The 26,169-nt window shown below is 31.4% G+C and overlaps 3 protein-coding genes across 9 annotated transcripts in view; 1 reads left to right on the forward strand and 2 right to left on the reverse strand.

The window, feature by feature from the left end:
• Window positions 1–37: 37 nt before the first annotated feature.
• LOC105671268 (gamma-aminobutyric acid receptor-associated protein) lies at window positions 38–2,569 on the reverse strand. The gene is made up of 3 exons (XM_012365255.2): window positions 2,264–2,569; window positions 868–1,065; window positions 38–777 (listed from the first exon to the last, which is right to left on the reverse strand). Exons 1-3 carry the CDS (start codon window positions 2,351–2,353, stop codon window positions 712–714), a joined length of 354 nt encoding a protein of 117 aa, XP_012220678.1. The 5' UTR covers window positions 2,354–2,569; the 3' UTR covers window positions 38–711.
• A 337-nt stretch (window positions 2,570–2,906) lies between these two features.
• The window catches only part of LOC105671264 (very long chain fatty acid elongase AAEL008004), a 48,577-nt gene continuing 25,314 nt past the window's right edge, over window positions 2,907–26,169 (forward strand). The window contains exons 1-3 of one of the 7 annotated variants that reach the window (XM_012365246.2): window positions 2,907–3,210; window positions 3,642–3,758; window positions 7,377–7,482. The gene's annotated coding sequence lies outside the window, so the exon portion shown is untranslated. Of the gene's footprint in view, window positions 3,211–3,641; window positions 3,759–7,115; window positions 7,297–7,376; window positions 7,483–8,350; window positions 8,490–13,615; window positions 13,770–20,285; window positions 20,880–26,169 lie in introns of those variants that run through there. The other 6 variants (XM_012365247.2, XM_012365249.2, XM_067356844.1 and 3 more) reach the window with 6 other exon arrangements.
• On the reverse strand, window positions 4,686–5,852 carry LOC105671267 (large ribosomal subunit protein eL22). The gene is made up of 4 exons (XM_012365253.2): window positions 5,793–5,852; window positions 5,419–5,553; window positions 5,056–5,177; window positions 4,686–4,905 (listed from the first exon to the last, which is right to left on the reverse strand). The coding sequence occupies exons 1-4, from the start codon at window positions 5,799–5,801 to the stop codon at window positions 4,758–4,760; spliced, it is 414 nt and encodes a 137-aa protein (XP_012220676.1). The 5' UTR covers window positions 5,802–5,852; the 3' UTR covers window positions 4,686–4,757.

The following is a 26,169-nucleotide window of genomic DNA, read 5'->3' on the forward strand; positions in this document are numbered from 1 at the left end:
TCAAGAATAGAAAAAAAGTTGAGAAAATACCTAGGTATTGTCGCGTTTTAACTTTTTTTTTATTGGCCTTACATCCTGCAGCCGTTACAGAAAATTTTTCTTCATGCTCGCATATCCAACAATTTCTCTTCGCTCTTTCAATGATAATAACATTAAAATCACGTAAATATATTATAATAATACTAACCTAAATTGATGGAAATGATATCACGTACAGAGTATCCTGTCATCTATACCATACTTCCAATTTATGACGGTATGATTTCTACTATTATTTCAGCGCGAACGTTATGATTGTAATGTGCAGTAAAACATAATAATACATGACAGCAAATATTTAGTGATATTTGGCGATACAAAGACTTTTTTTTGGCTTCATTATTTTTTCTCTTTTTTTTAATGGCCAGGCTAAACATTACACATAATTTTGCACAGATTGCATATTTTAGTCATCCTATAGTGAACTAAGCCCTCTTAGATGTCAGACAAAGAATGGAATTGACAAGAAGCATTCTTATCGTCAAAGGACAGTTGTGTGTAGTTCTTTGGAGGAAGCAAACGTAGCGTGCAGCGTCAAGACATAAAATTTTTCACAAAGTGTCGATAGCTGTAATTTTGTATGGTTTTCGAAAGCGTCTATGAAGACTACATTGAGATGGTAGATTTTTGTTGTTGAATCCTTTGTTGTTTTGGCATTTGCATCCCAGAAGTTTAATGACCATAAACATTTTCATCGCTGTATGCTATGTATAGGAAGAAATCCTCTTCATGATGTTCCTGATTAAAATTTTAATAAAGATTAGTATAAGTGTTCAAAGTTCAAAATTCAAAATTGATATATCCTCAGCATATAATATTATTTATTACCGCGTAAAGAGAACCCATGGTAGCACTCGTTGGTGGAATGATGTTGTTGACAAAGAAAAACAGAGCGTCTTCAGGACGTAAGTGAATCCTCTTACGAATTAAAAAGTAAAATTGGCCGACAGTCAAGTCAGAAGGTACCAAGTATTTCTGCTTATCCAAGTCACTGATCTTTGCTTTAGGCGCTTTCTCCACTATAACCTACAATAATATTTATCATGTTTATCTCAAACATTTCTAAAGTATATAACAACATAATTTATTTGCTAATAATTGGAAGATATGTTAAATATTGTACAAAACAAGTCAATATCTGTGCATTTCAATTAAAGTTGTTATTCACTTGACGAATTAAATTTCAGTCTTAGATAGCAGAATTTCAAAGTAAGATTAATTTTTGGCTCGCTGCCTGGATTAAAGGAAAGTTTCAAATATGTATTTAACATCAAGTAAGATTGAATTTCATCCAACTATTGAATAACAGAACCCAGGTCACAAATCCTGTTATTATAGAAAATATGTAATTTATTGATTTATTTGCTATTCCAAATGATTAAAGTTTACAATAAAGCATGGGGAATGTAATTTGAATAAAAATTATATTTACATGGCAGTTTATATTATGCAAAAAAAAAATCAGTAATATGCCTAATCATTGTATGTGCAAATGTCGGGCAATTTTAGAGAAGTAAAATTAGTTGTAAAATAATGTTAATAAAACACATATAATGGATGTTAATAAAGATACATGCTTTGTATGTTAATATAAATATAAAGAAAACTTGACCTTAATTTGCAGCAAAACGCTAGAAATCATTTAAAACAAAGAACTGGAAATCATTATTTTTAAACAAAGAGTTTTCACGACGATACGTTTGTGCCCAAAGTTCGTCATCGAGGAAATGATTTTATCTTTCACGTTTATCTAAAAACGCATGTCAAAATAGCGTTTACGCGAGAATGCAAATATCGGGACATTCAAAATCTTATATTGGTTACACACGTAACGTAAATCAATACACGCGGAGGGGAGGGTGCACGAAAAAGGAACGCGAAAGGAGCATGAATCGCGTAATATTGCGGCGTAGGTAATAAAAAAAAGAAAGAAAAAAATCCCTAAAATAATGCCTCACGCGAAGTACGAAAAAGCGTGATACGACGCAGATAAACGCGACCTTGAGTCCCTGCGAATCGGGAAGCACATGTTGCGAAAGCGCAATCGGATCAGACGATCTGCATCGTTCACTCCGTCTCACTCATGAGATTTCGTAAATAACGGGAAACCTGATGATGAAGCGTGTGTGCATCGCTGTACAATTTCTACCGCATGATTTTCGAGTGATAGGCGCAGAGTCACATCTGGGGACAAGGACAGGTAGAAAGTACGTATGATACTCACGGGCACCCGATCCGGATATTTCCGTCGGATTTTCTCGCCTTCGGCCTTCCGCTTCTCAAACGGATGTTCCTCCTTGTACTGGAATTTCATTGTCCCCGCTTGCTAGGAGACTGCAAACACGATGACGCTCCTCGTTTCGCTCGCGTTGTTACTCGCTCACCTTTATTCCGTCTCGTTCTCACGCGCTCTTCGCGACGGTCGTTGGCTCTCACGGAACGGCGACGACGCGACACAAGAGCTCTCGATGGACACACAACCTTCTATCACAACCAACAACAATCGCCGTGCGTCACTGCGATTGCGCCTTCTAACATGCTACGTAAGTGCTCTCCGCCATGAGAAAGTAGTCCTTGTTTACCTCAAAGTAATAGTAAAAATCGCTCACTTTACAGGAATTTATGTGTCTTCCAAGAGTTATTTTGCGTTAATGCTCTCTTGGGAAATTTTAAGGCTGAAATAAAAAGCAATAAACTGAAATAAATATAAATGTTAACCTAACAAATATAATTACACGATGAAAATCGAATATCATCTGCGAGCGTGTTTCGAGATTCTCGAAATTTCTAGACACTTCGAGAACACTCGACTTCGAGATTCGATATGTTGGCATTTCGAGAATCGCAATTTCACTCATCCAGAACTTTTAAATAGCGCCAAGTAACGGAACGTGTCGTGGCGATGGCAAAGTTACTTTAAACCGCTCCATTTTTTTCGCAATGTTTACCGTCTAAAAGTGAATTTCACGCGTGAAGTATTATTGTGCGTGTTTTTCGTAAAGTGTCAGGTATTTGTCATAACGTGTACAATGGCTGTTATAGCCAGTGTTGTTTGTTCGTGATCCGCTGCTGTACGCCGGGGAAGTCAATCGGAATAGTTTTCACATTTTATGTTGCTTTCTAGTCAAATCACATCAAAAGTGCAATTAGTCTTAGCATCATCATTCTCAGGTATACATTCCGCATATAAAATAAATTACGATAATTCATCAGTTCGACGGTTTCTAACCTTCCCGAAATACTTGGAAATTTATTTTTACATAAAATTTTTCCGTGTGAAATTAGGGTATATCCAGACAACTTACATAGACGCATAACGCAGCGTTAGTTCATTTGGACATACCTTTAACACTTATAGACAGTTTCAGCAACTTATAAATTTCAATTTTACTTTTCAATAGGTGCCGCGTTGAGATAAACTTAAATTCATTAGATAACGCGTCGCGACAAAGTCAAATCGTTCCGTGTTTTTCACGATTGTCGCCGTCTGAAAGTGAATGTCGTACGTGAAAAATTATCGCGAGTATTTTTCGTAAAGTGACGGATGTTTGTTGTAACTCGTACAATTGCTGTTATATCAACCAATATCAAAATTTTTCCAGGAAGAAAAGTCCATCCGTTGCTGTACCGGACACTTCATCAGAATCATTTTCGTATTTTACATTATTTTCTGGCTAAAATATATTGAAAGCGGTATCATAGTGCACGACTGTCGCCAGGTACGTCACCGTTTTGTAATTTGAGCTATAATTATACTTTTTGTTAGAAATATACTTTCAATTACTTCTAACAACAATTTTATTTTTACGTTGAACAAATACTGTAATTAGTTTGTTATTTTGATTATTTCGATATTTATGAATAAAATTACACAAACTTTCAGAAATAGCAAAGTAAAGTATTTGATAAATTTTTATATTTTTGGATGTTTCAAGAAAGATAATTTTTGTCACAATCTTTTATTCCTAATAAAATTTTTATCATAAAAGTTGGTCTAAAAAAATGGTGAAGTTAAAAATTATTTTACACAAGAGTTTGAACATAACTTGAAGAAAAATTAACTGTACACCAACGCCATCACTCAATAAATGTTGCAGTTAAAAATAATTAATCAAAATAAGTTTAGATGATAATGAAAAAGTATAGTTATCTGTGAAATATTGGGATAATTATATTTTGATAGAATTCAAAACTATAAATTAAAATTCGTAGATATATATCGTTTGTTCGTACTATTAAATTTTACATCATTTTTCAGCTAATTCTCATTATATATTATAAATATTGAAATAACGTTACAAATCTAATATTGTTCATCCCATTTTTACACGTTAAAATATTCTTAAAAAAATTAATGTTCTGAACATTTATCAAATACCTTTTCTGCTAATTCCACAAATTTGTATAATTTTACTTCTGCAGCCTCGTTGTAAAATATTGACAGAATGAATAATGCCAAACAGAAATATGATCTATAATTACACATTAGCAAATTGAAATTCCAATGCAACATTATAAAAACATACGTCCAACAAAATTAAAATATAAATTTAAGTATAGAATACATATGAAATAAAGATTTAATTCAAAATTGATTACGAATCATTTCTACCAGTAGTACTTGCATATTTAAATAACAAAAGCAATAAGTTTTATTATTCTTTATTAAAAGTAATACGTACAGATGCATCTGTAATTAAATATTCAAATAAAAAAAATTACTCAGCATCCTCCTCATCATCATCTTCCTGGCTGTTGATCTGGAAGTATCTTAATTCATATGTCTCTTTATCTTTCGATACTACTCGCAACCAATCACGTAGCTTATTCTTTTTCAAGTACTTCTTTGTCAAATACTTGAGGTATCTATAAAAACAAATTCTTCAAATTAGTGCAAATATCGCTCTTTCTGTAGCTTATAATAGTAAACAGAATGTATAACATGGTTTAAACTTTAAAAAATTCTATACTTTTTCACAGTCATGTAATTAAAAAAAAAAAAACGATGCTACTCACCGTTTAGAGAAATCGATATCACTATTAATAGTGAGCTTCATCTTATTACGCTCCAAGGAAACATTGTTATTAAAGTTATTGGTCTTACCACTCACTTTAATCTTGTCGTGTAAATATTTTTCCTAAAGATCATTATAACAATTAGTTTCAAGGAAGAATATAATATTGAAAATTAGATGGACATCATGATTTACAAGATATCTATTCCAGATTTTCCATGCATAAAGAGGTTATGAATTAAGAAGTTAGGAATTTGTAAAGAATGGACTATGTTCATCAAGATATTGAATAAACATCTTGAATAGAATTCTTGTATTGAAAAAAAGAAAGTATCCCAACACAAAATAATTCAATGCAACTTACAAAATTCGAAACATCCATAATATTATCTTCCACGGGGTGAGTGCAATCGATTGTAAACCTTAGAGACACCTTTTTCTTCTGTCCCTTGCCCCGAAGGACTTGTTTTTTAACTGGGCCTTTGGATTTCTTCGCTGGCTGAAAAAACGGTGAACAAAATATAAATGTTGCATTATACTAAAGCACGTGCAAGATGTTCTGAAACGATGAACGCGACGCACAAATCCGATTTGATTAATTTGATCTCAAGAGAAGATGATAAATTAGCATAACGCGATTGATAAGTCGAACATGCACTTTTCGCCTGTAATATTATTTTGAGAAAAAGTTGCCACAATAGCGAATAATTGGCATTTTTCAACCTGATAAAAACTTACCGGCGCCATTTCTGTGTTCTGATTGAAGAACGAAAGAACTACGTTTACGAAGAACAGAGCACTGGTCTCTAGAACTGGCCGTCGTATAGCGCCACAGTCGCTCACGTGATCGCCAGGAACGTATCAATCTAACATAGTATCCGTATTCGACATGATATTCTTACAAAGATTTTATGCAAACAGGATTATGCTTATCAGAATTGTGTGCTGCTTTGGGATAAAAATTATTTTCGATAAAATTTTGTAAAACTTTATGCCGTATTTATCACAGTATAGTATTGTAGAGTTATCGTAGAGTTTGAATAATGCATCGATGAAAGAAATAAATAAATTCAGTTTTCGGTCGATAGCAAATCACTTACTAAATGATTTTTCCTGCATTATTTGTCTGTTTTACTTAATATTTTTTACCGTATTTTGATATATACATAATAAAATTGTTTTATTTAATTATATTATACAAATATTCAGTATGTTTTTGATTCGCTCTATCAGATTTTTATCTTATTGCAGATTAACTTGACAGATTTATTATTAAATTCTTTTTTTTAAATCTAAACCCACAAAAGTTTAGTACTTAAAATTTAAAAGTTAACAGAAAAAGTATAAATAATATAAATTTTTGCATTTTATTAACACAAAAGATAATACACAATAAGAACACAATAAGAGTACTAAAGGGTATAATAACTTTTAAATATCTTAATATTTAATATCTTATCTTTTAAATATTTTAATGTGTAATATTTTTAAAAACAGACAACAAATATCTATAAATTATTACTTACCGTAAAATTGCTGCACCGGTGCCCAATGCTTCTTTTGCGCCTCTTCCTTCTTTCAGTCCTCGCAATTCTCGCATATTTATTCGCGATCTCGTGATCTTGCTTTATTTGCGATCTTTCAAGGCATCTAGAATCTGGATACCAGATGCGATCGCGACGCAAGTATAAAAATCACGCGACATTAAACGGCACTCCCGACGAGTACTTTATCATAATAGACAAGATAAAAACTCAAATATCATCGCATGGAACGACAGTTGACAATTAACGTGTTCGACAATTTGTTCGAAACAGTTAATGACGGAAAAGGAGGAGGAATTGAAAACAACGGAACAATTTGTTGCGCGTTTAGTCATCGCGGCTATGCTACTTGTGAAAGTGTCTTTTATACTCTTCTTACGCAAAAAATACAATTTACGACATTTGAAGCTTTTTATTTGATGTATCGCAATGTGAATATATAAATTAAAAGTTAACGATAAAATAATAAATGTGAATACATATAAATGTAAAAAAATAAAGAATAAAAATTTGCAGAGTAAAATATCGTGCATTCCAATCGAAAACGCCATATAAAAATTTTTGAATTTTTGGATTTGAAGTTAGTTCGAACAGTTAGTTTGAACTGATTTGATTATACCTTCAGTTTGAAAGATCTGAATTATTTGACGTTTAATCTTGAACGAACTGTCCAAACTGCTCGACTTTAATATTTCTGGGTAATTTTTGAGTGCTGGATATTTATTGTATTCATTAAACATTGCGTACAATTGCTTATCTATGTCAAAATTGTTTTCAGTTATCTGCTTGGTGTTCTGGAAGTCGTTCGAACGCGTTTTGCATATTTTGGGTTATGTTCTTGTGGGAGTACCTCGGAAGAGCATAAGGTGTATGATCAATATCAGGTATGAGGATATCAACATTTTGCAATTAGCTGTATTAATTGCAGCTTTTATAATATTTTGACCATTTTTAACATGCACCGAAATGTTTTATTTATTTGTAAAATAATTATTAAAGTACGATCGCTACTTTGAACGTTTCTATATTTTTAATGTTATTTTCAATATTTCTCATTTATTTTATTTTTTCGCCGAAATTCGTTAAAGTGCAATGTTTATATCTCTAAATATATACACGTATTGTTAATTTTTTAATTTTCTTATTGCGTTTTATGTTTTAAAAGTTGTATAAAATTTAATGTAATCAATGTAAAAATTTTATATGAAGCAAAATTATTTTTATTTTCTGTAAAACTATTATGATTAGCTTATTAGAATTATTTAAAAGAATATTTTCTGTCTTGTATTAATCTGATTAACTATAAAAGTTTGCTTGAAAAATTCATTGTGCGCTAACGCTTTCTCGGCAACTATTACTTTTGGAATAATCAAAAATTAATTAAAAAGAAGCAGAAATAGTCATAAAGCTTGATCTGAAGAGTTACGGATTTTAGATAATAAAAGATATAAAAATCACGCATATAACATTATAAGATATGATGGGATGATAAGTATAAAGCGATCAATCGGAAGAAAATTCTATCTGAAAAATGAAACAAATTTCACACACTCTCTTGGTCAGGTGTCCAAATGAGAAATCTCGCTGTGTTTTCGAATCGTGGTCTCGGTCAGTGGGCAGCGGGATTAGAACGAATTAGTCATCGTGTCTCTCGCAGCCAGTGTTTATTTTTAATTTAGATCTAATCCACGGATTCTCTCTTTTCGACAAAGAGAAAATGAGACAGAAAGAGGAAACGTATGCGCGCATCAAAACGACGGTCGCGAGCCGGCGGAATCGTCGCGAATCTTTTAGTCTGTGAAACATCTCGCGTGCATGCGGAAACGAGTCGATCGATCGACACGAGAGAAAAGAAAAGAGCGACGGAGACGAACGGCGTAATGCGCAACAGGTTAGAAAACATGTGCGGCTCGTAACCGCGAGCGCGTGTATTATTCGCGATCAGCTGATCGCGCCTTGCCGCGCGAGACTCACAGCTGATCTGTAAAGTAGCGTGTCAGGCAATTTGTACGTCAGGGCCATTGGTGGGAAAAATAATCCACTCTTAAAAATTTATTTTTTATTGTCAATCACCGTAATAATTAGAGTATCATCGTAATAATTAGTTATATTCTATTACTTGATCAATCGTATTCCTGGTTATAGGCCACCCGTTGAAGAGCAATGCGTTACAGGTGGCACACATGTTTGCGCGCGATGCAGCTGCATAATAATAGCTTGCCATGTGCATCTCGAAATGGGTCGAAAAAAGCTTTGAAGTAGATTAGCCTTCTGTGGTTCGAATTAATTTCGACAAATAAGCCAATGTTAAATACTTTTGTCTTACGTTAATGCTATCACGGAAAAAAATATAACAATCGTTTCTTATTATCTAGAAAATTTTATAAACATTAAAAAAATATTGCAATCAAGCTTTGCTTTAACTGGAGAATTATGCAAAACGTCGCGTACATTTAGTATTGCAAAGAATTAAAAACACTTAAGTCAGATCTCGCTATTCTTCTTAAGTAAAATTGACACTTCTTTTTCGAATTTTGTATAAAATGCGAAATAATGCGTTAACAAACATCTGTCTGATGACGACTAAACGACTGCGTCAATAAATGAAAAATGAAAGAATTGAAAATTCTCATGGTTAATTCATCGCATAAAGCCGTGAAACCAATCGCACAGCGACGAAACGCACGCGCGACACACATCGGTTGTATATTTTGATTCGAGCGTCTCTTAAAGCAGACACCTCTCGACGTGCTCGCATACGGCGGTTACTCGTCAAGGCGACACACATGAGTGTCGCAGATGAGGTAACACACGTTGGCGTCACAATTGTTGCAACTGCGCGATGGCTATTTCCCTGCTTCGCGGAATACACACACTTGGTTTCTACAATTATATTGAAATGAAAGATAAAGATTGTCCATTTTGCGCGGAAACAATGATAAATAAAAATTTGATACCGATCGGCGGAAATTGCCATATTCTCAAAATTATCTATTAAGAGAGAGTTTGCATATGTCAAGGCTGCAGCAGTATAAAGTTTTTCAATTTGAATGGCCATAAATCTATAAAATTGATTTTGCAATTATATAAAAAATCTACTAAGACAATTTATGAGAAATTTATTATGAATTATTAATTCTAAACTTTATTGAGCAAACTATTCTCTAAGTAATTTTTAATTATTTGAAAGTAAAATAAATCAACATTAAATCAGTATTATTTATTATGCATTAGCAAATTTTATTTTTGTCTTTATAGTATTCATATTACGTTTCGGGCGGCTAAAATAAAATATTAAAAAGTCAAATTAAAATTTATATAGATATTTCTTTCTTTGGTAACTTAAAACCTATTCTTCACATTTTTGATAAATTTTGTAATATTCTGGTATAATGATATAATCACCTTTTCATGCTAAAGTCGTTTTTATATTATATTATATTATATTATACGTTTTTATTATATATATAATTTCATAAGCAAATTTAATGCAAAGTTTTTTCCAAATTTCCAACTGTTTTAAATATGTTTATTATCGCAAACTATAAATTGTTTAAAGCCGATTTTACGTAAAATAAAAAGTAATAAAATATATTTTTCTTCAAACTTATTTTACAATCACATCCGGCGACTGTTGTTCTCTATGCTTAAATGCCCGTGGAATCGCGACGATTTTTACATGCGAATCACGTCGCGGCCGCGCGGTTCTACTTGATTCGCGTACGTGAAATACTTACGAAAACTCAGAAAGAGCGGGGAATCCTTGAGAGACCAGAAATTATGAAGAATGCAATGTGCTCTTTCCGCGCAATGTACACTCACGCGGCGCAGTCCATCTTTCTTCTTGCTGAATCGTCTTTGCTATAAAATTTAAATGTCCCGTGGAATTGTCGCTGTACTAAAAGACAATGTCGCTTGCGAATGCAATAGATATATCAATTAATTGCGTTAATAAACTTTTATTTGTTATAAGAGAGAATTTGATTCTTATAAAATATCGATATTTATCTTTGATGAGGAAAATTCTATGCTCAAGTTTGTGCTAAAACGTGTCACTTCGTTGCGTGATATATGATGCAAATTGATATCAAACATTCTATAAAAAAAAAATACAGTTATTAAACTTCTTAATATTTAAAACAATTGACAGTTTCCACATTTGAAATTCATGAACCGAAGCAGTACTGGAGATACTCTTGATACTTTAATAGCAGTAATTACAGGATGCGCACACACACAGGTTGTGACATCGACGATTATTTTCTTGTCACTGTAAAAAATGAGAGTGTAATTTTCCTTATTAATTAATTTAGAAATAAAACATATAAAAAAGTTCAATTAAAATAATCACATAAAATTATTAGGAGCGCAAAGAGCCAAAATGCTAGATTTTAGTGCGATAAATCATATATTTAATCATATTAAAATATATAGAAACGTTTTGACCTGACATCAAGCCTTTAATGTACAATAATAAATAATAAATAAATGTTGTACGCAATTATTTAACAAATAAATTAAAGTAAGACATTATACAACGCATAAATTATTGTAGGATCTTTACAGAAAAAATTTTTTATTATAATAAATTCATGTCATCCGTGTTCGTACAGACGCAAAGAAAATGATATGGAAAAGTCAGAAATAAATAAAACATCTTGTTCAAAAGTTAAAATGTTAATAACTTTCATGAATATTTATTTACATGAATTTATTACAATAAAAAAATTTTTTTATTTTTATCCACTGATCTTGCAAAATAATTTATGCGTTGCGTATCTCAAGTTTAATATGTCTTACTTTAATTTATTTGTTAAATGATTTGTTAATTGCGTGCGATATTTATTTATTATTATACACTGAAAAAGACCTGATATCAGATCGAAACGTTTATATATATTCTAATATAATTATATGATTTTCGCTCCTGATAATTTTATGCAATTGTTTTAATTAATTTAATATAATAGATGTTTTATCGTACAATTAATATAACTTATGTCGCATTTTTTTCTTATGTTTTTTTAAGCGAAAAAAGTGTAATAACATTTAATGACACACTTTCACGCACTTTGCATCTCATTGTTATCGATTATATTATAATTACATAAATATATTATGCAAAGTTCACGTAAGTCAATCGTATTAAAAAAAACAAAATAATGAAGTTAATGACTGCCTAGCATTCCGTTGATGTGATCTGCACGTTGAAACGTTGCTTATAAACATTATAACTGATGTGAGACAATTTTCCGAATTTATTTATTTTATCTACATTCCGGATATTCGGTGATGTTGAGAAAGACGGACGCGAGATCATTGCGATTATGTTTTGCAAATTTGTACAAATTTATTTCCATGAAAAAAAAGAAGTTATTTTACAAATAAATCTTTTATAAAGGGTAATGAATTTTGGATTAAAAATTACAAATTAAATGCTAAATTTTTAATCGGTCATCGATAATGTAAAACATTTGTGTTTCAACAAATTTTTGTTTTTTCGGTAATTGAACTCTCGATGTCGAATTTGAAGTTGACCTTAATCTCCAAATCATACTAATAAGAATCGCAATCCGTTTTGTAATGTAAATCCTTCATAGTATGCAAATTTACACACTCGATATTTAATAGACAATTTTTTGTGTCTAATTAACAAAGAATGCAGGTTAGAATGATGTAAGGTTTTTTTATGATATTATATAAATAAGTTTTTCAAGAAAGAATCAATCATAAGAAAGGCTTGTTTTTTTTTGTTTTTTTTTTTTAAATGGCAATGCTATAACTTTAACCTGACTAAGCATTGTGTAACGCATAACGTTGTCCAATATTTATACGCTTTTGATGTTTGCCATATGCTCGATAATTTTATTATGAATGACTTTTATTTTCGAAATCAGTCTATGTATTAATATACAGATTTTGTGATTAAATTTAGGATAGAATTCCATTTATAATTTGGCGTATAAAGTCTTCTTTATATAATTTACAATTTGTGTGAAACAGAATCTGCAATAAAATTTCAGTTATGTGTAATGCAAGAAAAGTCAATATTTAAAAGTCAAAATACACACATGTACAAAATATTTGTTGATGATATTTACTTTGTACATGTGTGTTCCAATTTTTTAAATATTTTCTGTTATATTAAGAAATAATAATATATCTATAATTTAAAGCAAGTTTTATGCAAGAAACATTTGAAAAATCAGAATATACATATGAATATCAAATATATGCTAATAATATATATTTTTTATATACATATCTTAATTCTTCAAACTAGAATTTCTACTTCTATTTTCTATTAGAATTATAATTTTAAATAAAATAAAATTTAAAAAAATTTTAATGTGCTAATAAATTTCTGCTTCAAACTGTCGTCGAATTTCGAATTCTAGTTTGTCTGGCTTTTTAAAAAAAATTTTATCGATGAACGTTATATAGACAATAAATAATTACAGCGAAACGATTACAACGAAACGATTACAACGAAACGATTCCATAGGTGATACGAAACGCGCGTGTATGACGTACCTCCATAATGATCACTGGACTTCGTCCACTGCTATTCGCTTTCGATAAATCACTCGGTAAAAGCATTTAATTAAAATCGACTACTTCAACAGGATAGAACGTCGTGTTTCGCACGGCACGTTCGCAAGAGATTGTGCAATGGATATAATCGAAGCGTACTCTCGATTCTTCGTTAACCGCTCGTACATGTACCTCGATATTAGTAGGCCAAGGCCGTGTGCGAAACGACAATCCCTACCGTTCGTTATCTTATATCCGCGGTAGGATCGTCGACCTTTTTTGTTTTATCCGTTTTCCCTAGATCTTTGTTTTCTTCTTCAATCGTACGCTTGCTGAGGCAATTTGATATTTTTTACACATTGCTGACATTTTGCGACAAAATTTTTCGGCACGTATGCGCTCTAATTATAAATAAAAAAGATTGTTTGTTAACCTTGAAAAGAAGTGTGTCGATTAAAGCTAGAATAGCTGATTAGGATAGGAGAGATAGCACGCATTTGCGGTCAGACATTGGGAAAGGAAAGACGCTAGAGTCGATATGAAACAGAGAAGTCATTGTGCGAGTGCCTTAGCTGATTGTCACGTTCAATGTTTGCTGAATTTTCGTCGCTATCTTAATGTTTTGATGACCTTCTTGGTGAGCGTTTGAGTTTTTATCACATGTAATTGATTTTTACTTGTATATTTAAAAGTGATTGAATAATATTGATGATAACTAATAAGATAGATTAAAAGGCGGAAGTATACAAGGCAATTCGCTTTCAATTTTATTTTCCAGTATTTAATGAAATGTATACAGGAAATGATAAAATTTGCAAGTGTTCTTTTAACGATGAATTTTTGTAACAATTTAGATTCTATTTTTTTCTCAGCGAAAATGTCAAGACATCGGTAGTTTTCGCGTTATAAGCGATTAAAATGTTTATTATGAATTAATAACCTGAAGAGAGTAAATAATTAATACAGTAATACTTTTAGTTAATATCTTTTGGTTTTTAAAATTAAATTAGGCAATTGACAATTGTTGTAGAAGAAAGTCTTTAATTTTTGATTTATCGAAATTTTCAATGATTAAATATACTTTTGAGATATTCTTTGGGTTTGCTTGCCATCTCTTCTGGCTTTACTCTAAGTCCTTGGCAGATTCTAATTTCCATACATCTTATTTCAATCTTCTTTGCAATCTCCGTTAGTATGTTGTTTTCTAGTTATTCGTGTTGCACACTTGATGATTTGCAATTCCTAGTTCAAAAATGTTTTTCTTTTACATGTAAGATATAAATATTTTCTATTTACTTTGTTCTTACACAATATTTATTATGCTGTGCGATAGCCGTTTAAATATTTAATCGTAATGCCTGAATTTCGACGAATGGAGTGGTCTTCTCAGTTTTTCATTTGTAGACATGATTAGACCAGCGTAGAGTCATTTTTCTGGCACCCTTTTGCACTTTGAAATACAAACATGTTTTGCATGTTGGCGTGTGCTTTTTGCTCGTGTTTGCGGTAATAATGGCATTTTACGGTTCAAGATATTCATATGGATATTAAATACAATCTTATCTTTTTAAATAAAAAAGTTCAAAGAAATATGGCTAACACTGAAATATTTTTAACAAAATTTGTAAAGATTGTCTACAATTAGTCTTCTCTATTGATTCAGTAAATTCATTTATTGTTTGGTTATACGATCATTGTATAAAAATGCGTATTTTAGAAACATTAAGTTCTCGCTAGTGTTTATATAATATTTGCTTTTAAATAGTGGTTGTTTTGTAGAAGGCCGTGCATCTTTTATCAAATTTCTTATTGATTTGTTAATCTGCTCATTAATCTTAGTCATTTTTTTACCAGAGATTATTAATAATTCTCGGAGATGTCTTTTTAATGTAGAATAGACTATTGAATTACAACTTAATTCAATTCATTGAAAAGGATGAAAATAAGAAATAAACTAATAAATTTAACATATTTTTGCGAAATATTCATAAAAAGATTATTAAGATCAAATTGAATATGACAAGACAAGAGAATCATATTGATTGAAATTGTTTTAATTATTAATAATTAAATCGTTTTAGTAACAAGAAGTTATATAAGAGAGTGTTAGTAATAACAAGTTATATAAGAAGTTATAAAAAATTGTTTTTATGTCATTAGATATGTATCAATATTATTATATTTTGCTTAGTTTCCAACAAGATTATTTCCATATTAGTAATGCTGACAAATAGTGATTTCCCACCCAATTGCTCATCAAAATTACTCATACGTGTTCCAGTGATCGATCTATAGTCCTTTTTTTCATTTTTTATGACGCGCGATTAACGACAGTGGAATTTTAAGATATGAGAATTTCCTTGACAGTATGAAAGTTATCAAATACTGGCAATTAGATAATGTTTGTTATAATTCGCGTACGCAGAAAAATTTGCGAAATATTCGTAAAAAGACTGTTAAGATCAAATATAATATGTAATATTTAATTTGTAAAGTACTATGATTATGCATATAACAATTTATTTCCGTTTTGAAATTTAGATGAGTTACAATGACGTTACCGTTCGTGCGTAACAATGACATTTGTATAATTATATCATTTCATATCAACATACAATACATCGCATTACGTGCGAGAGAAGTTCAAACAACCTCGAGGTCGAATGGACTTTTCGCTTTAATAATATGCAACAGAATAATTTCATAATCTTAAGTCGTACATAATGTATTAATTTCATAAAGCTGTGTCAGCGTAATGTCAATAATGCCAATGTCATGTCTGATGTCAATTCAAATTACTACTTAATACTTCAACAAGTTCTTTTTTTCATAGAATTTTGTTGCTTTTTATTTACGCATATAAAATGCGACGATTTCATTGACATTTTACTCGATTCCGTTACTTATACAAATATATTGCTGAACTTGATTTCGACATAAATAATCGAATCATGTTATTCATTAGTTTTATTAGTTATTATATTAGTCTATTAATTATGCTATATTTCTAAATATAGAGATGGATTGTCTGTTTTATGTTTTATCTATCGAATATATATATACAAGATTATATATAAACATTTTTAGATTTTTATTTATTTTTTTGAAAAATTACTTCTCTTTAGATTATTCTTTACTCTAATCAGATTTTTTCCTATTATATTATTATTCTATTGTATTTTAACTATTATTTAGATTTTTGTGTATATCACGAGTCGGCAACAGTACATACAATGTATGTAAGTTATAAAATATAGTTTTTAATTAATAATATAGTTTTTAATTAATAAATAATTGAAAACAGCTTTTATGTTTTCAATGCAACAATCAATGTTCTTTTCAGAGCTATTAACGATCAGTCACTTGAGTTACGAGCTATCTGCGCCAGTCAGTAGCTTTGCTCGATAATGTACGATTGTAAATCATTGTAATAAGATTCGCATGATAGATTGCTAGTTTTGCTACATTGTTAGTCCCGTTAATTTTTAGGATTTCTGGTTCATCGTTGCAGTTACATTAAATTAGAAATTTGCAAACGAGAAGTTTATCCACTCACGTCTGATAATATAGTTTAGTTAAATAAATAAAGACTTTCTCACTTCAGTTTGTTGATTAATATGTAATTGTAAATATGATGGTTTGAACATTGAATTCTTATTACACCTGTTTATTACTGCAGGATAATAAAGAAGATAGTTGTTGGTATATTTTATCCTACGAAAAAAAAATGATTTGTTTTTATGTACATTGCAAGAAAAAAGGTTTACACGATTTCTCATCTCTAACGTAATAATTCAATATGAAAGTGTACTGCAGTGAGAAAACGAGAGTCTTAAATGATTGCTTTTCATAATGCGGTTACATCATGTAACTCATAAAATCTCAGAATTACAATTCGACAAATGTGATTTCTTTTCCGCACAGCTTACGTTCGCACAGCTCTAAAAAGTTGTAGCGGCAATCGATGAATTTTTTTAAAATCAATAGGAAAATAATATTGCAAGAACGTTACTTATATAAGGATTGTGCATATAGTGCATATAGTGCATATAGTCTATACAAAGCGTCAAATGTAGAGTTTTCGGATGTGTACATTTTTTCTTCTGTATTTTTCGATTTGCACACACTTGATTAGCCGCAAGATCAATTGCGCTATAGCAATCTTAACGTAACGTTCTATTTAATAATGGCCTAACGGTAGACATCAAATCGATTAGCGCATCTAATGTTTATGCATTACGTAAATGTCATGCAACATTGATCGCCGCTTCCTGAAAATAATTACACGGTCATCCAGCCGTCGATACTTACGACGTTGTTATTTTTCTTAGATCGCAAAAGTCGCTTGCAAAATTAAAGTTAAGAAAGCGAAGTGTTGCGCTAAATACTATCGGTGCAACATTATTCCGGATGCAATGTTACCGTCATATATCATTACCTTAAAAGCGCAGAGTGGTAACACATGTGTTGGATATATGAAGTGCATACCTCATAAAACTGGTTGTTAAGAAACTAATTCGCAAAGTTCTCCAAATTTTTAACATTTAAAAAAATTAATTTTTAAGATTGAAAAATGTGAGAGTTTTTAAAAATAGAATGAAAGATTAAAGAAATAAAAGATTTTATTTATGTCCACTTTAAATATAAAAAAAAACGATTGCTTTTTTTGCGGGACATAATTCAATTCTAATGAAAGAATGACAGTGTCGAGACATTGAAACTTCTTTACATAATATATCGATCACAAACCTCTATCATGATTAATACTTACGCTATCTCCATATAATGGCTCTTAAAATTCAATTAAACATTTCTTGTTTGATGTTTCGTTTCCGATAAAATCACATTTGCCTTGTGTTCACCTTCTGATTTACATTTTTTGCATCTTTTTAGTCGACTTATTTTTGAACTTATCCTTGATCATTGACGAAATAACATTCGATTTTGCGTATCAATTTTTTTAGAAATTTTTTTTTTAATGTAATTCCAAGATCGCGATCTTTGGACTTGACTTGAGGATATTTCCAGGTAGGAAATATGAATAGGTTTCCAAAAGCGTAGGTCCGATTCTTGTCTATTTTGCATGTTCGATTCGATTATTAAATTACGGGCAAAATAAAATTTGTTGTTAAAGCCAAATTTTTGGTCGGTATATTTTGTCAAAGACTTTTGCTCAGTGTCAGTGAACCTAATTGACCTTCGGCGGGATATCCGGCGCTTCCTTGGAAAGTCCAACCTCGAAATAGCATCTTCGCGGTGAGCAATGTTTCAGAAATAAACGTCTACTTACGATTTTATGGCCGCACTTACGTTATTGTACGTTCGTTGGGATAACCATGCAAGGCTACTTCTAGAATCGATAGTTAGCGAGTTAATTTATATACTTCGGATGTTAAATTTCTTGTTCCGTTCACTGTCAAACAATTAAATTAATCTCTCAGGCATATCTTGAAGCTTCGGTATTTACAATTAGGTATTGCTGAAATCATCGTGTTTGGATGGCGGAATGCCATTTTATAATTAAACAATTAAAATTAAATGATTAATTAAATTTGCAGACGAATTTAATTGACTTACTTATTTAGAACATAATTAAAAACTGATATAATTAAAAATTGACTTATTTATTCAGAACATAATTAAAATCAGGTATTTATTTAAATTCGATTACAATTTATTTTTTTGAATTTATGTTATTCTTTCTGAGATAAATTGTAATTTTTTTATGTATTAATTTATAATATCTTTTAAAAACGCTCTATTTGGGTCTTTGGATTTTTTATAGCCTTTTCATTTTCGATTATTTTTAAGAAACAAAATTATTAAGAGCGCAAAGAGCCAAAATGCCAGATTTTAGTGCGATATATATATATATATATATATATATATATATATATATATATATAAATATAATCACATTAGAATGTATACAAATGTTTTTGACTTGACATCAGGTTTTTTTTAGTGTATAATAATAAATAATTAATAAATGTTGCACGCAATTATTTAACAAATAAATTAAAGTAAGACATATCATGCAATGCATAAATTATTGGAAGATCAGCGGATAAAGATGAAAAAATTTTGTTATTGTAATAAATTCATGTAAATAAATGTTACTAACATTTTAACTTTTGAACAAGATGTTTCATTTATTTCTGACTCTTCCATCTTATTTTTTTTGCGTCTGTATGAATACGGATGACATAAATTTATTACAATAAAAGAATTTTTTCTGCAAAGATCCTACAATAATTTATGCTTTGCATAATGTCTTACTTTAATTTATTTGTTAAATAATTGCGTGCAACATTTATTTATTATTTATTATTGTACACTGTAGAAGGCCTGATGTCATAACGTCGTAACGTTTGTATATATTGTAATATGATTATATGATTTATCGTACTAAAATTTGGTATTTTGGCATTTTGCGCTCCTGATAATTTTATGTGATTGTTTTAATCATTTGAGCCTTTTTATATATTTTATTTTTAAGAAATATTTTTTATCGTACCTCAGTTAAATTTATTAGTTAAGTGTAATAATTTTAAATTACAATTTTGTAATAAATATGAAATAAAGACAGGATGCCGTTATAAGATATGACAAGGATTTTGTAAAAGATTATAATTATAATTATGATAATAATATGTAAATAATAAGAATCGCAGAAAACGAGCTCTATCTGCCGAACGTACGCATATTCATCACAATTATTTTCATCATAAGACATCTTTTCAAAACGTGTATTTTTAAATGATTGAGTGATCTATTACTATAGTTGATAGTCAGTCGGTGATTCAGTGGAAAATGCAAATTTTGAATATCAACAAAATTGGAAAAAAATTAAAACTTTAAAATTCGTCGGAAATACCTGTATAAGTCCGTTTATGCGAAATACTCGACTTGCGGACGAGAGACTAAATTTCAAGGAAGCGTGTCAAAGTGCAGGCGAATGATTTGCATACAGTGAAGTGCAATTAACGCGACGTGATGTAATCTGCGATCCTTCGCCAATTTTCGGCAAACTATCTTATCGCGTTAGGCATCATCGTCACTAACGTCACGAGACTTAGAGAACGCTCAGCGACGGCACGTCAGAAACGTGTGCAGATGAACTACGATCTCGGCGTCGCGCGTGGTATATACGACGATGAGATCTGGAGGACATGAGACAGACAGAATGACAGAGCTTGAGAGAGGGAGGAGGAAAGAGGGAAGGAGAGAGAGGCAGAGAATGATAGAAGGAGATGGTAGAAGGGACGGTGGGTACCAATATGGCGAATCGGTTAAAAGCAATGCACCGGCGTTACGTCCGTCAGTCCGCGAGTTGGCACGGCGACAGTGTGTTCGACGTTTCGATATCGGCACTGTCGATAACGCTCGGTATTTTCTTTTTTTCTTCTCTCCCTTCTCCTTTTTTTTTTTAATTATTTTCTCTCACTACTTCAACGTTCGGTTCGTCAAAGCGCGCGTTCCAGGAAGCCGAGCAGATCTTCGTTAACTTTTTTTCACGGATCACGCGTCGAAATCGATATCGTGCCGATCGTGCTTTCGACTCCCTTCGTTTTTCCTGGTCCCGTGGACATCTGAAAGCTGAGCGGTCAAGAACGCTGGGCGGTCAGAGAAAGAAGGAAGGCTACTTTCGCTTTCGTTGAAGTGTTACGCAGATTGTGGTGTGTGTTGCGATATTTCGACAAACGTTGATCAATCGGTGCGCACTCGCGCGATCTTCCAATACTTAGTAAGTATAGTGAGATTTTTATACGGTTTTGTCAACGCTAAATAATAATATTAATAATTTAAATATTCACGATAGTATTTAATAAAATAATAATAATGATTAAAAATTAATGATTGAAGGACGATGATTAATGTGAAACATTTATCGCACATTTATAGCACAATAACTATATAATATATTCATTTAATTATTTTTCGCGAAACTAGTTTATGATGCATAGAGATTCTTTATTTATTGATCGATCTGCGTTCATCAAATCTATCTTCTTTTTTCAATTAAAAAAGAAAATTACATGGACGCTATCTGATAAATAATTTATCCGTCGTTGATGAAACCGGACATTAAATCAATACAATTTCAGAGTGCTCCATTTTTGATACTACAGGCATCGAAAAACACATCACATAGATCGATCTTTGTCTACGGCATTGAAAGTCGAACCCGACGTCGAGAAATTACACCGATTTCGATCTTGGGGCATCGGCGGTTAATAAGTGATTCCAAGTTAGAGTTCAGCGTGGTCGTTTCATGTGGTCGTAAATTAAATTGAAACATTGACGAGCTTGCCTGCCGCGAGAGCCAGTTAGAGAGCCAATGCTTGATTGTTCATGATTGAACGTTTTAATTATTTCCGATCGTCCGTCGATCGATCTCTCGCATCAGTGCTCGACCTACCCGATTACATACGAAATATTGCTTCCTGTCCGTCTGCGTACCTTCTTCTTTGCAGAATGCCTTCCCTTGTGAATCACCTCGAGCGCTCAATTCGAGTTCGATTCACGTTCGCAACTGTGGGAGCGCTTAATGAACGTATTTACAGTCATTAGGCCATCCTTATATGTGTGTTCGAAGGAAGCCTCAGAGTCAACGTTTCACGATGCGAGCGGCGTTGCACCGCGCGTTCTTCTGCGCTCATTTCACTGCACGATTAGCGAGACGGATGATTGCTCACATACGTTGCGTCAACAAGTCGGCTCGATAACTCGCCACGAGGGATCTCCCACGATCGTTACGATACTTCCCGTAATAGTTACGATAATCCGACTCCGCGACCGTACTTTACAGTCAAAGATGGAGAAAGTGGGCGATACTTTTGAGTTTTGACTCTTAACACACACTTTACTACAATAAATTCAAGTTTCGAAAAAGCTTCTAATATTTCCTTAGGTCGTTTATCAATTAATTTGTATTTTTCTCTCAATTTGAAATTACACTTAAATTCTTTTCTTTTTGAAAATTTTTATCAAAGAGCTAATTTTTATTTTTATTAAATTTTTTTTCTTATACTTTGTAAAAAAATTGTGCAACTCGAATTTCTCTTGTAAAAAATTTTGTTTACAACTGTAGGAATATGGAGTTGTATTGGTTTTGACTATAAATTTGTAGATAGCATGTTTGCGATAAAGAAATAGATAAATTGTAGCACGTGTCTGATGTTGAAAGAAGATATTTTCTTACACTACTCACAATCAGCACTCGATTTTTTCTCGGTTTTAATTTACCCTCTTTTTTTCTTGCTCTTTTTTCCCTCTCTCATTCACTTTCTCGATGTAAGACGTACATTTTACCTCTTAGGAAAGATCTTGCTCGAAAGGTTTTGCTCGAATTATGTGATCGTGCCTCTCATTTTCGGATCTAAATGAGCCGGCCACTCCGGGATGAAAGATAATTAAGTATCAAAGTTGCGTCGTCTCGCGCATGTGTGTCCGTACTATTTTATATTATATAAGACAACAATACAATGGCGTGCTGTGATTAATTGTTAACGTTACGTGACACGTAACCCGCGACGTATCATTATCGAGAGTGGAATACCTCGAGACTGGATTCCAACAATGGTTTAGTTTACACCGATCGTTTTAGTACGTGTACTAAATACTATATTCGTACTAAATCTGCTTCGTCCGCTTGGTGTAAATCGTTTACACCAATCAAATTAAGCGGATTTAGTACTTGGTACGCTCGGTGTAAACTAAGCCATTGTTTCTCGCTAGTAATATCGTTATATCATTCGTAATAAAAGTTCCATGCACGATGTTGTATCTCTCTTGCTAGAAAGTTTGCGAAATTTTTTTTTTTTTCTAGCGCTATCAATTTTTTATTTACACAAACAAAACTTGTAAGCCAAATACTTTACGGAAAGTTTCTTTACGCCAAAAAATTCACCGCTATTTATGGACGCGTCGTTGCTTTTAGTCAATAGAAAATATTGGAACACGCGACGTAAATGCTAATTTATGTTTCTCGATAAGCACAACATATGTCGGAATTTAGTTCAAACGTAATAACATGTGATCGCTGTTCATATTGTCGCCGTATTTACTTGTCAAATAACACGAAAGGGAGTATAGCCCATAGTGGCATATCGTAAATATAACTTGGGTTGACAGTGTTTTCTTGATAATTAAAAATTTGTGATTACTCGATTGAATCCTTGAAGATATTGACAAATTATATCCTGCAAAATTTATTATTATAAACATAGACGCAGCATTGAAAGAGACACGCAAAGGACGATATCTGTGTGCAATCAGATCGCGCTTTATTGCTGTATCAATACCACTGTAACTCGTTAACAGTACGATATCGACGTCGAACTTGAAATAGTTTAAATAATATAGTTTGAAGAAATGCATTTTTTACTTCGATACGATATTGTTTTAGACTATTTTTCCTACATCAATCAAATTTTTGAAAAAATTTTTTAGAAATTGGAATTTTTAGAATAATTTATGCGACATTTATGACATTATGATTAACAAAATTAGTATTTTATTTGCATGCATATTATATGTATGTATTGTATATACGTTACTTTTTATGCCACATGTGTACATTAAATTCTGACGAGATTGCATTGTTTTGTCCATTTGATTTAATCGTGACTCATCGTTATTTCGAAAGCCGACACAATCATTTTTCTAATAAAACGCACTTAATTTAACACGTTTCTTTGATTTTTATTTTAATAAAGTATTTTATTTTATTTTTTTTCTTATATTTCTCGTTTAGTTAAGCGTGGAAAGTAGGTGTCAGATGCTTTATAATTTAATATACCGTATATCAAGGAAAATATTTGCAAACTACTGAACTATGTATGCACATAGTAGAATACGAACGTGGCGCTCGAGCAGCGAGTTTACAAGGAGAGCATTATTTTTGCCTCTTTCTTTCGTAGACACATTGATAAATTGCAAATACATCGAAAACGAAGGCTATGAATGTGTCTACAAAAGTAAGAAAGCGGTGCTGTCCTTTTCGTGAGCTTAGGAAATAACCTTGCAAACACGCCGCGGATATCTTTAATGCATTGAATGTAAATTTGTACATGTCATTTATTTTTTTTCATTTTCCTTAAACGTGAGATAGTTTTACATGCTTTTGTACGGAAAGATATAAGACGCATTCCAGCATTCTATAATTCAATGTTCAAAGACGTATAAATAATTCAATGGCACAATCGATGAAGGAAAAAATATACATGTTGGATTGAATGCATATTCGTGCGAGCGTACAATTAAGTACATTAAAGATGTTCGAGATATGCCTATATTCTGCAAATTTTTTTATAATACTTAAGGCGTTTATATTGCTTATGCAGATCACGGATGCGCTTCGTACGTGCCGTAAAAAATAAAAATAAATCGCAAAGTAGCCTTTGAACGCGCCGGATGTCATTAATGCACCGAATGTAAATTTATATGTAATTTTTATTCTCATGATTTCCGCAATCGTGAAATAAAATTTTGCATATGCCTTTCCAAGGCCTTTCATTTGCAAGTAGTGTTATATTCATAATTTTTTGTTCTAATTTTTACGTAAGTAATAATTCAAGACTCGCAATTACAGTAACATTTAGTATTATGATTAATTCTGATACAACTAGATATTTACATGATGTTTTGTGCGAGATAATGTTGCATATAATTACGCGATATTTGTATATCCACATCATTGTATTACATAATTATTTATTTAATTATTTATATAGTATTGTAATTAATTTTCATGTATTTATGTATTTTGGATTTATTTATTTATGAAGACATTTCTCAAAAGTGTCGGAGAACTGTTCATTCTAATTAGAGATTAGGTTGATTGACTGATATAATAAATTAAGCTCAGACAGGCTCTTTGCATATCATCTTTCAATAATAATACATCTTTCATATAGCTAAATCGTGTATTAAATTTAATCGATAATGATGATTGATCTAACTGATTGATCTACCTTATCAAAAGCAATAATAAATTAATATATTTCGCTTTTACAGAAGTCATAAGAATAAAAATTATATATTAATTTACATTCGGTGCATTAATGACAGGCGCGTTCAAAAGCTACTTCGTGACATGCGATTTATTTTCATTTTTTGCGGCACGTACGAAGGGCATCCGTGATCTGTATAAGCAATAATAAATTAATATTAATTATTATTATTTAGATTAAGAATTTATTAATAATTTATAATTAAGCCGTTTATTTTGAAAGTGGTATAGGTTCATTTTTTCTTGTCCACAAAATATTAAAAAATTTGCATTTCTGTTTATTTAAAAATACCATATTATCGATTTTTTTCGAAATTGGACTTACATCACTTTCAAAATTATACGGATTAAATCAATATTAATATATTCTTTCGATTATTTTTTTGTTGTACTTTGAATATCGGAATATTCTGCACAAATTATCAGTATGATTTCTATGTATTTCCATTTGCATTTTTGCTTGTATTTTTCTGTTACAAGTTTAAGTTCAGAATATTAATTTGTTTTACAGAGAGATTAATGTAGAGAAGTTGATTTTTATTTTAGTCTACAATTATTAAATTATGCACGCAATTATACTAAATGTAATCAAATGTTCTATTGATGTCAGATATGTCGATATTCACAAGAATACTTTGCAACCCTTTGATATTTTTATTACTTACGAACATAAAGCAATAGTACCATACAATTGATCATGTAAAAAGGAAACGGTATATTTATTAAATATTAATTTAAAATTTCAATGTGGACATATCGAACATTATTAATGCACCTGACATCTGCTATTCTTCATTGAGAATAAGATTTAAGTAAGGTATACAAATTGTATTGCATATCGGAGGATTAATTAATATTATTTATTCCAACATCGCTCGGTGGAATGGTATGGTTTATGCGGTCTCGCGTAATCCGTGCGTAAACCGAGTAAACTAGTTTCTGCCTAAGCAACCGGTGTGCCGGTTACTGTATACAGTATCGCAATCGGTAAAAGCTGTTGTATAATCCACACACGAGATGC

This window comes from Linepithema humile, chromosome 6 (genome assembly GCF_040581485.1).
Source record: "Linepithema humile isolate Giens D197 chromosome 6, Lhum_UNIL_v1.0, whole genome shotgun sequence".
Lineage (NCBI taxonomy): Eukaryota > Metazoa > Arthropoda > Insecta > Hymenoptera > Formicidae > Linepithema > Linepithema humile.

Excerpts from the sequence above, each read along its gene's own strand:
- LOC105671267 (XM_012365253.2), bottom strand. Across the intron at positions 5,178-5,418 it reads TTATGGATGTTTCGAATTTT|GAAAAATATTTACACGACAA; the intron begins GTAAGTTGCATT and ends AATGATCTTTAG. Across the intron at positions 4,906-5,055 it reads GATATCGATTTCTCTAAACG|ATACCTCAAGTATTTGACAA; the intron begins GTGAGTAGCATC and ends TTGTTTTTATAG.
- LOC105671268 (XM_012365255.2), bottom strand. The coding sequence starts at position 2,353 with ATGAAATTCCAGTACAAGGAGGAACATCCGTTTGAGAAGCGGAAGGCC. Across the intron at positions 1,066-2,263 it reads AATATCCGGATCGGGTGCCC|GTTATAGTGGAGAAAGCGCC; the intron begins GTGAGTATCATA and ends ATATTATTGTAG. Across the intron at positions 778-867 it reads CCATGGGTTCTCTTTACGCG|GAACATCATGAAGAGGATTT; the intron begins GTAATAAATAAT and ends AATTTTAATCAG.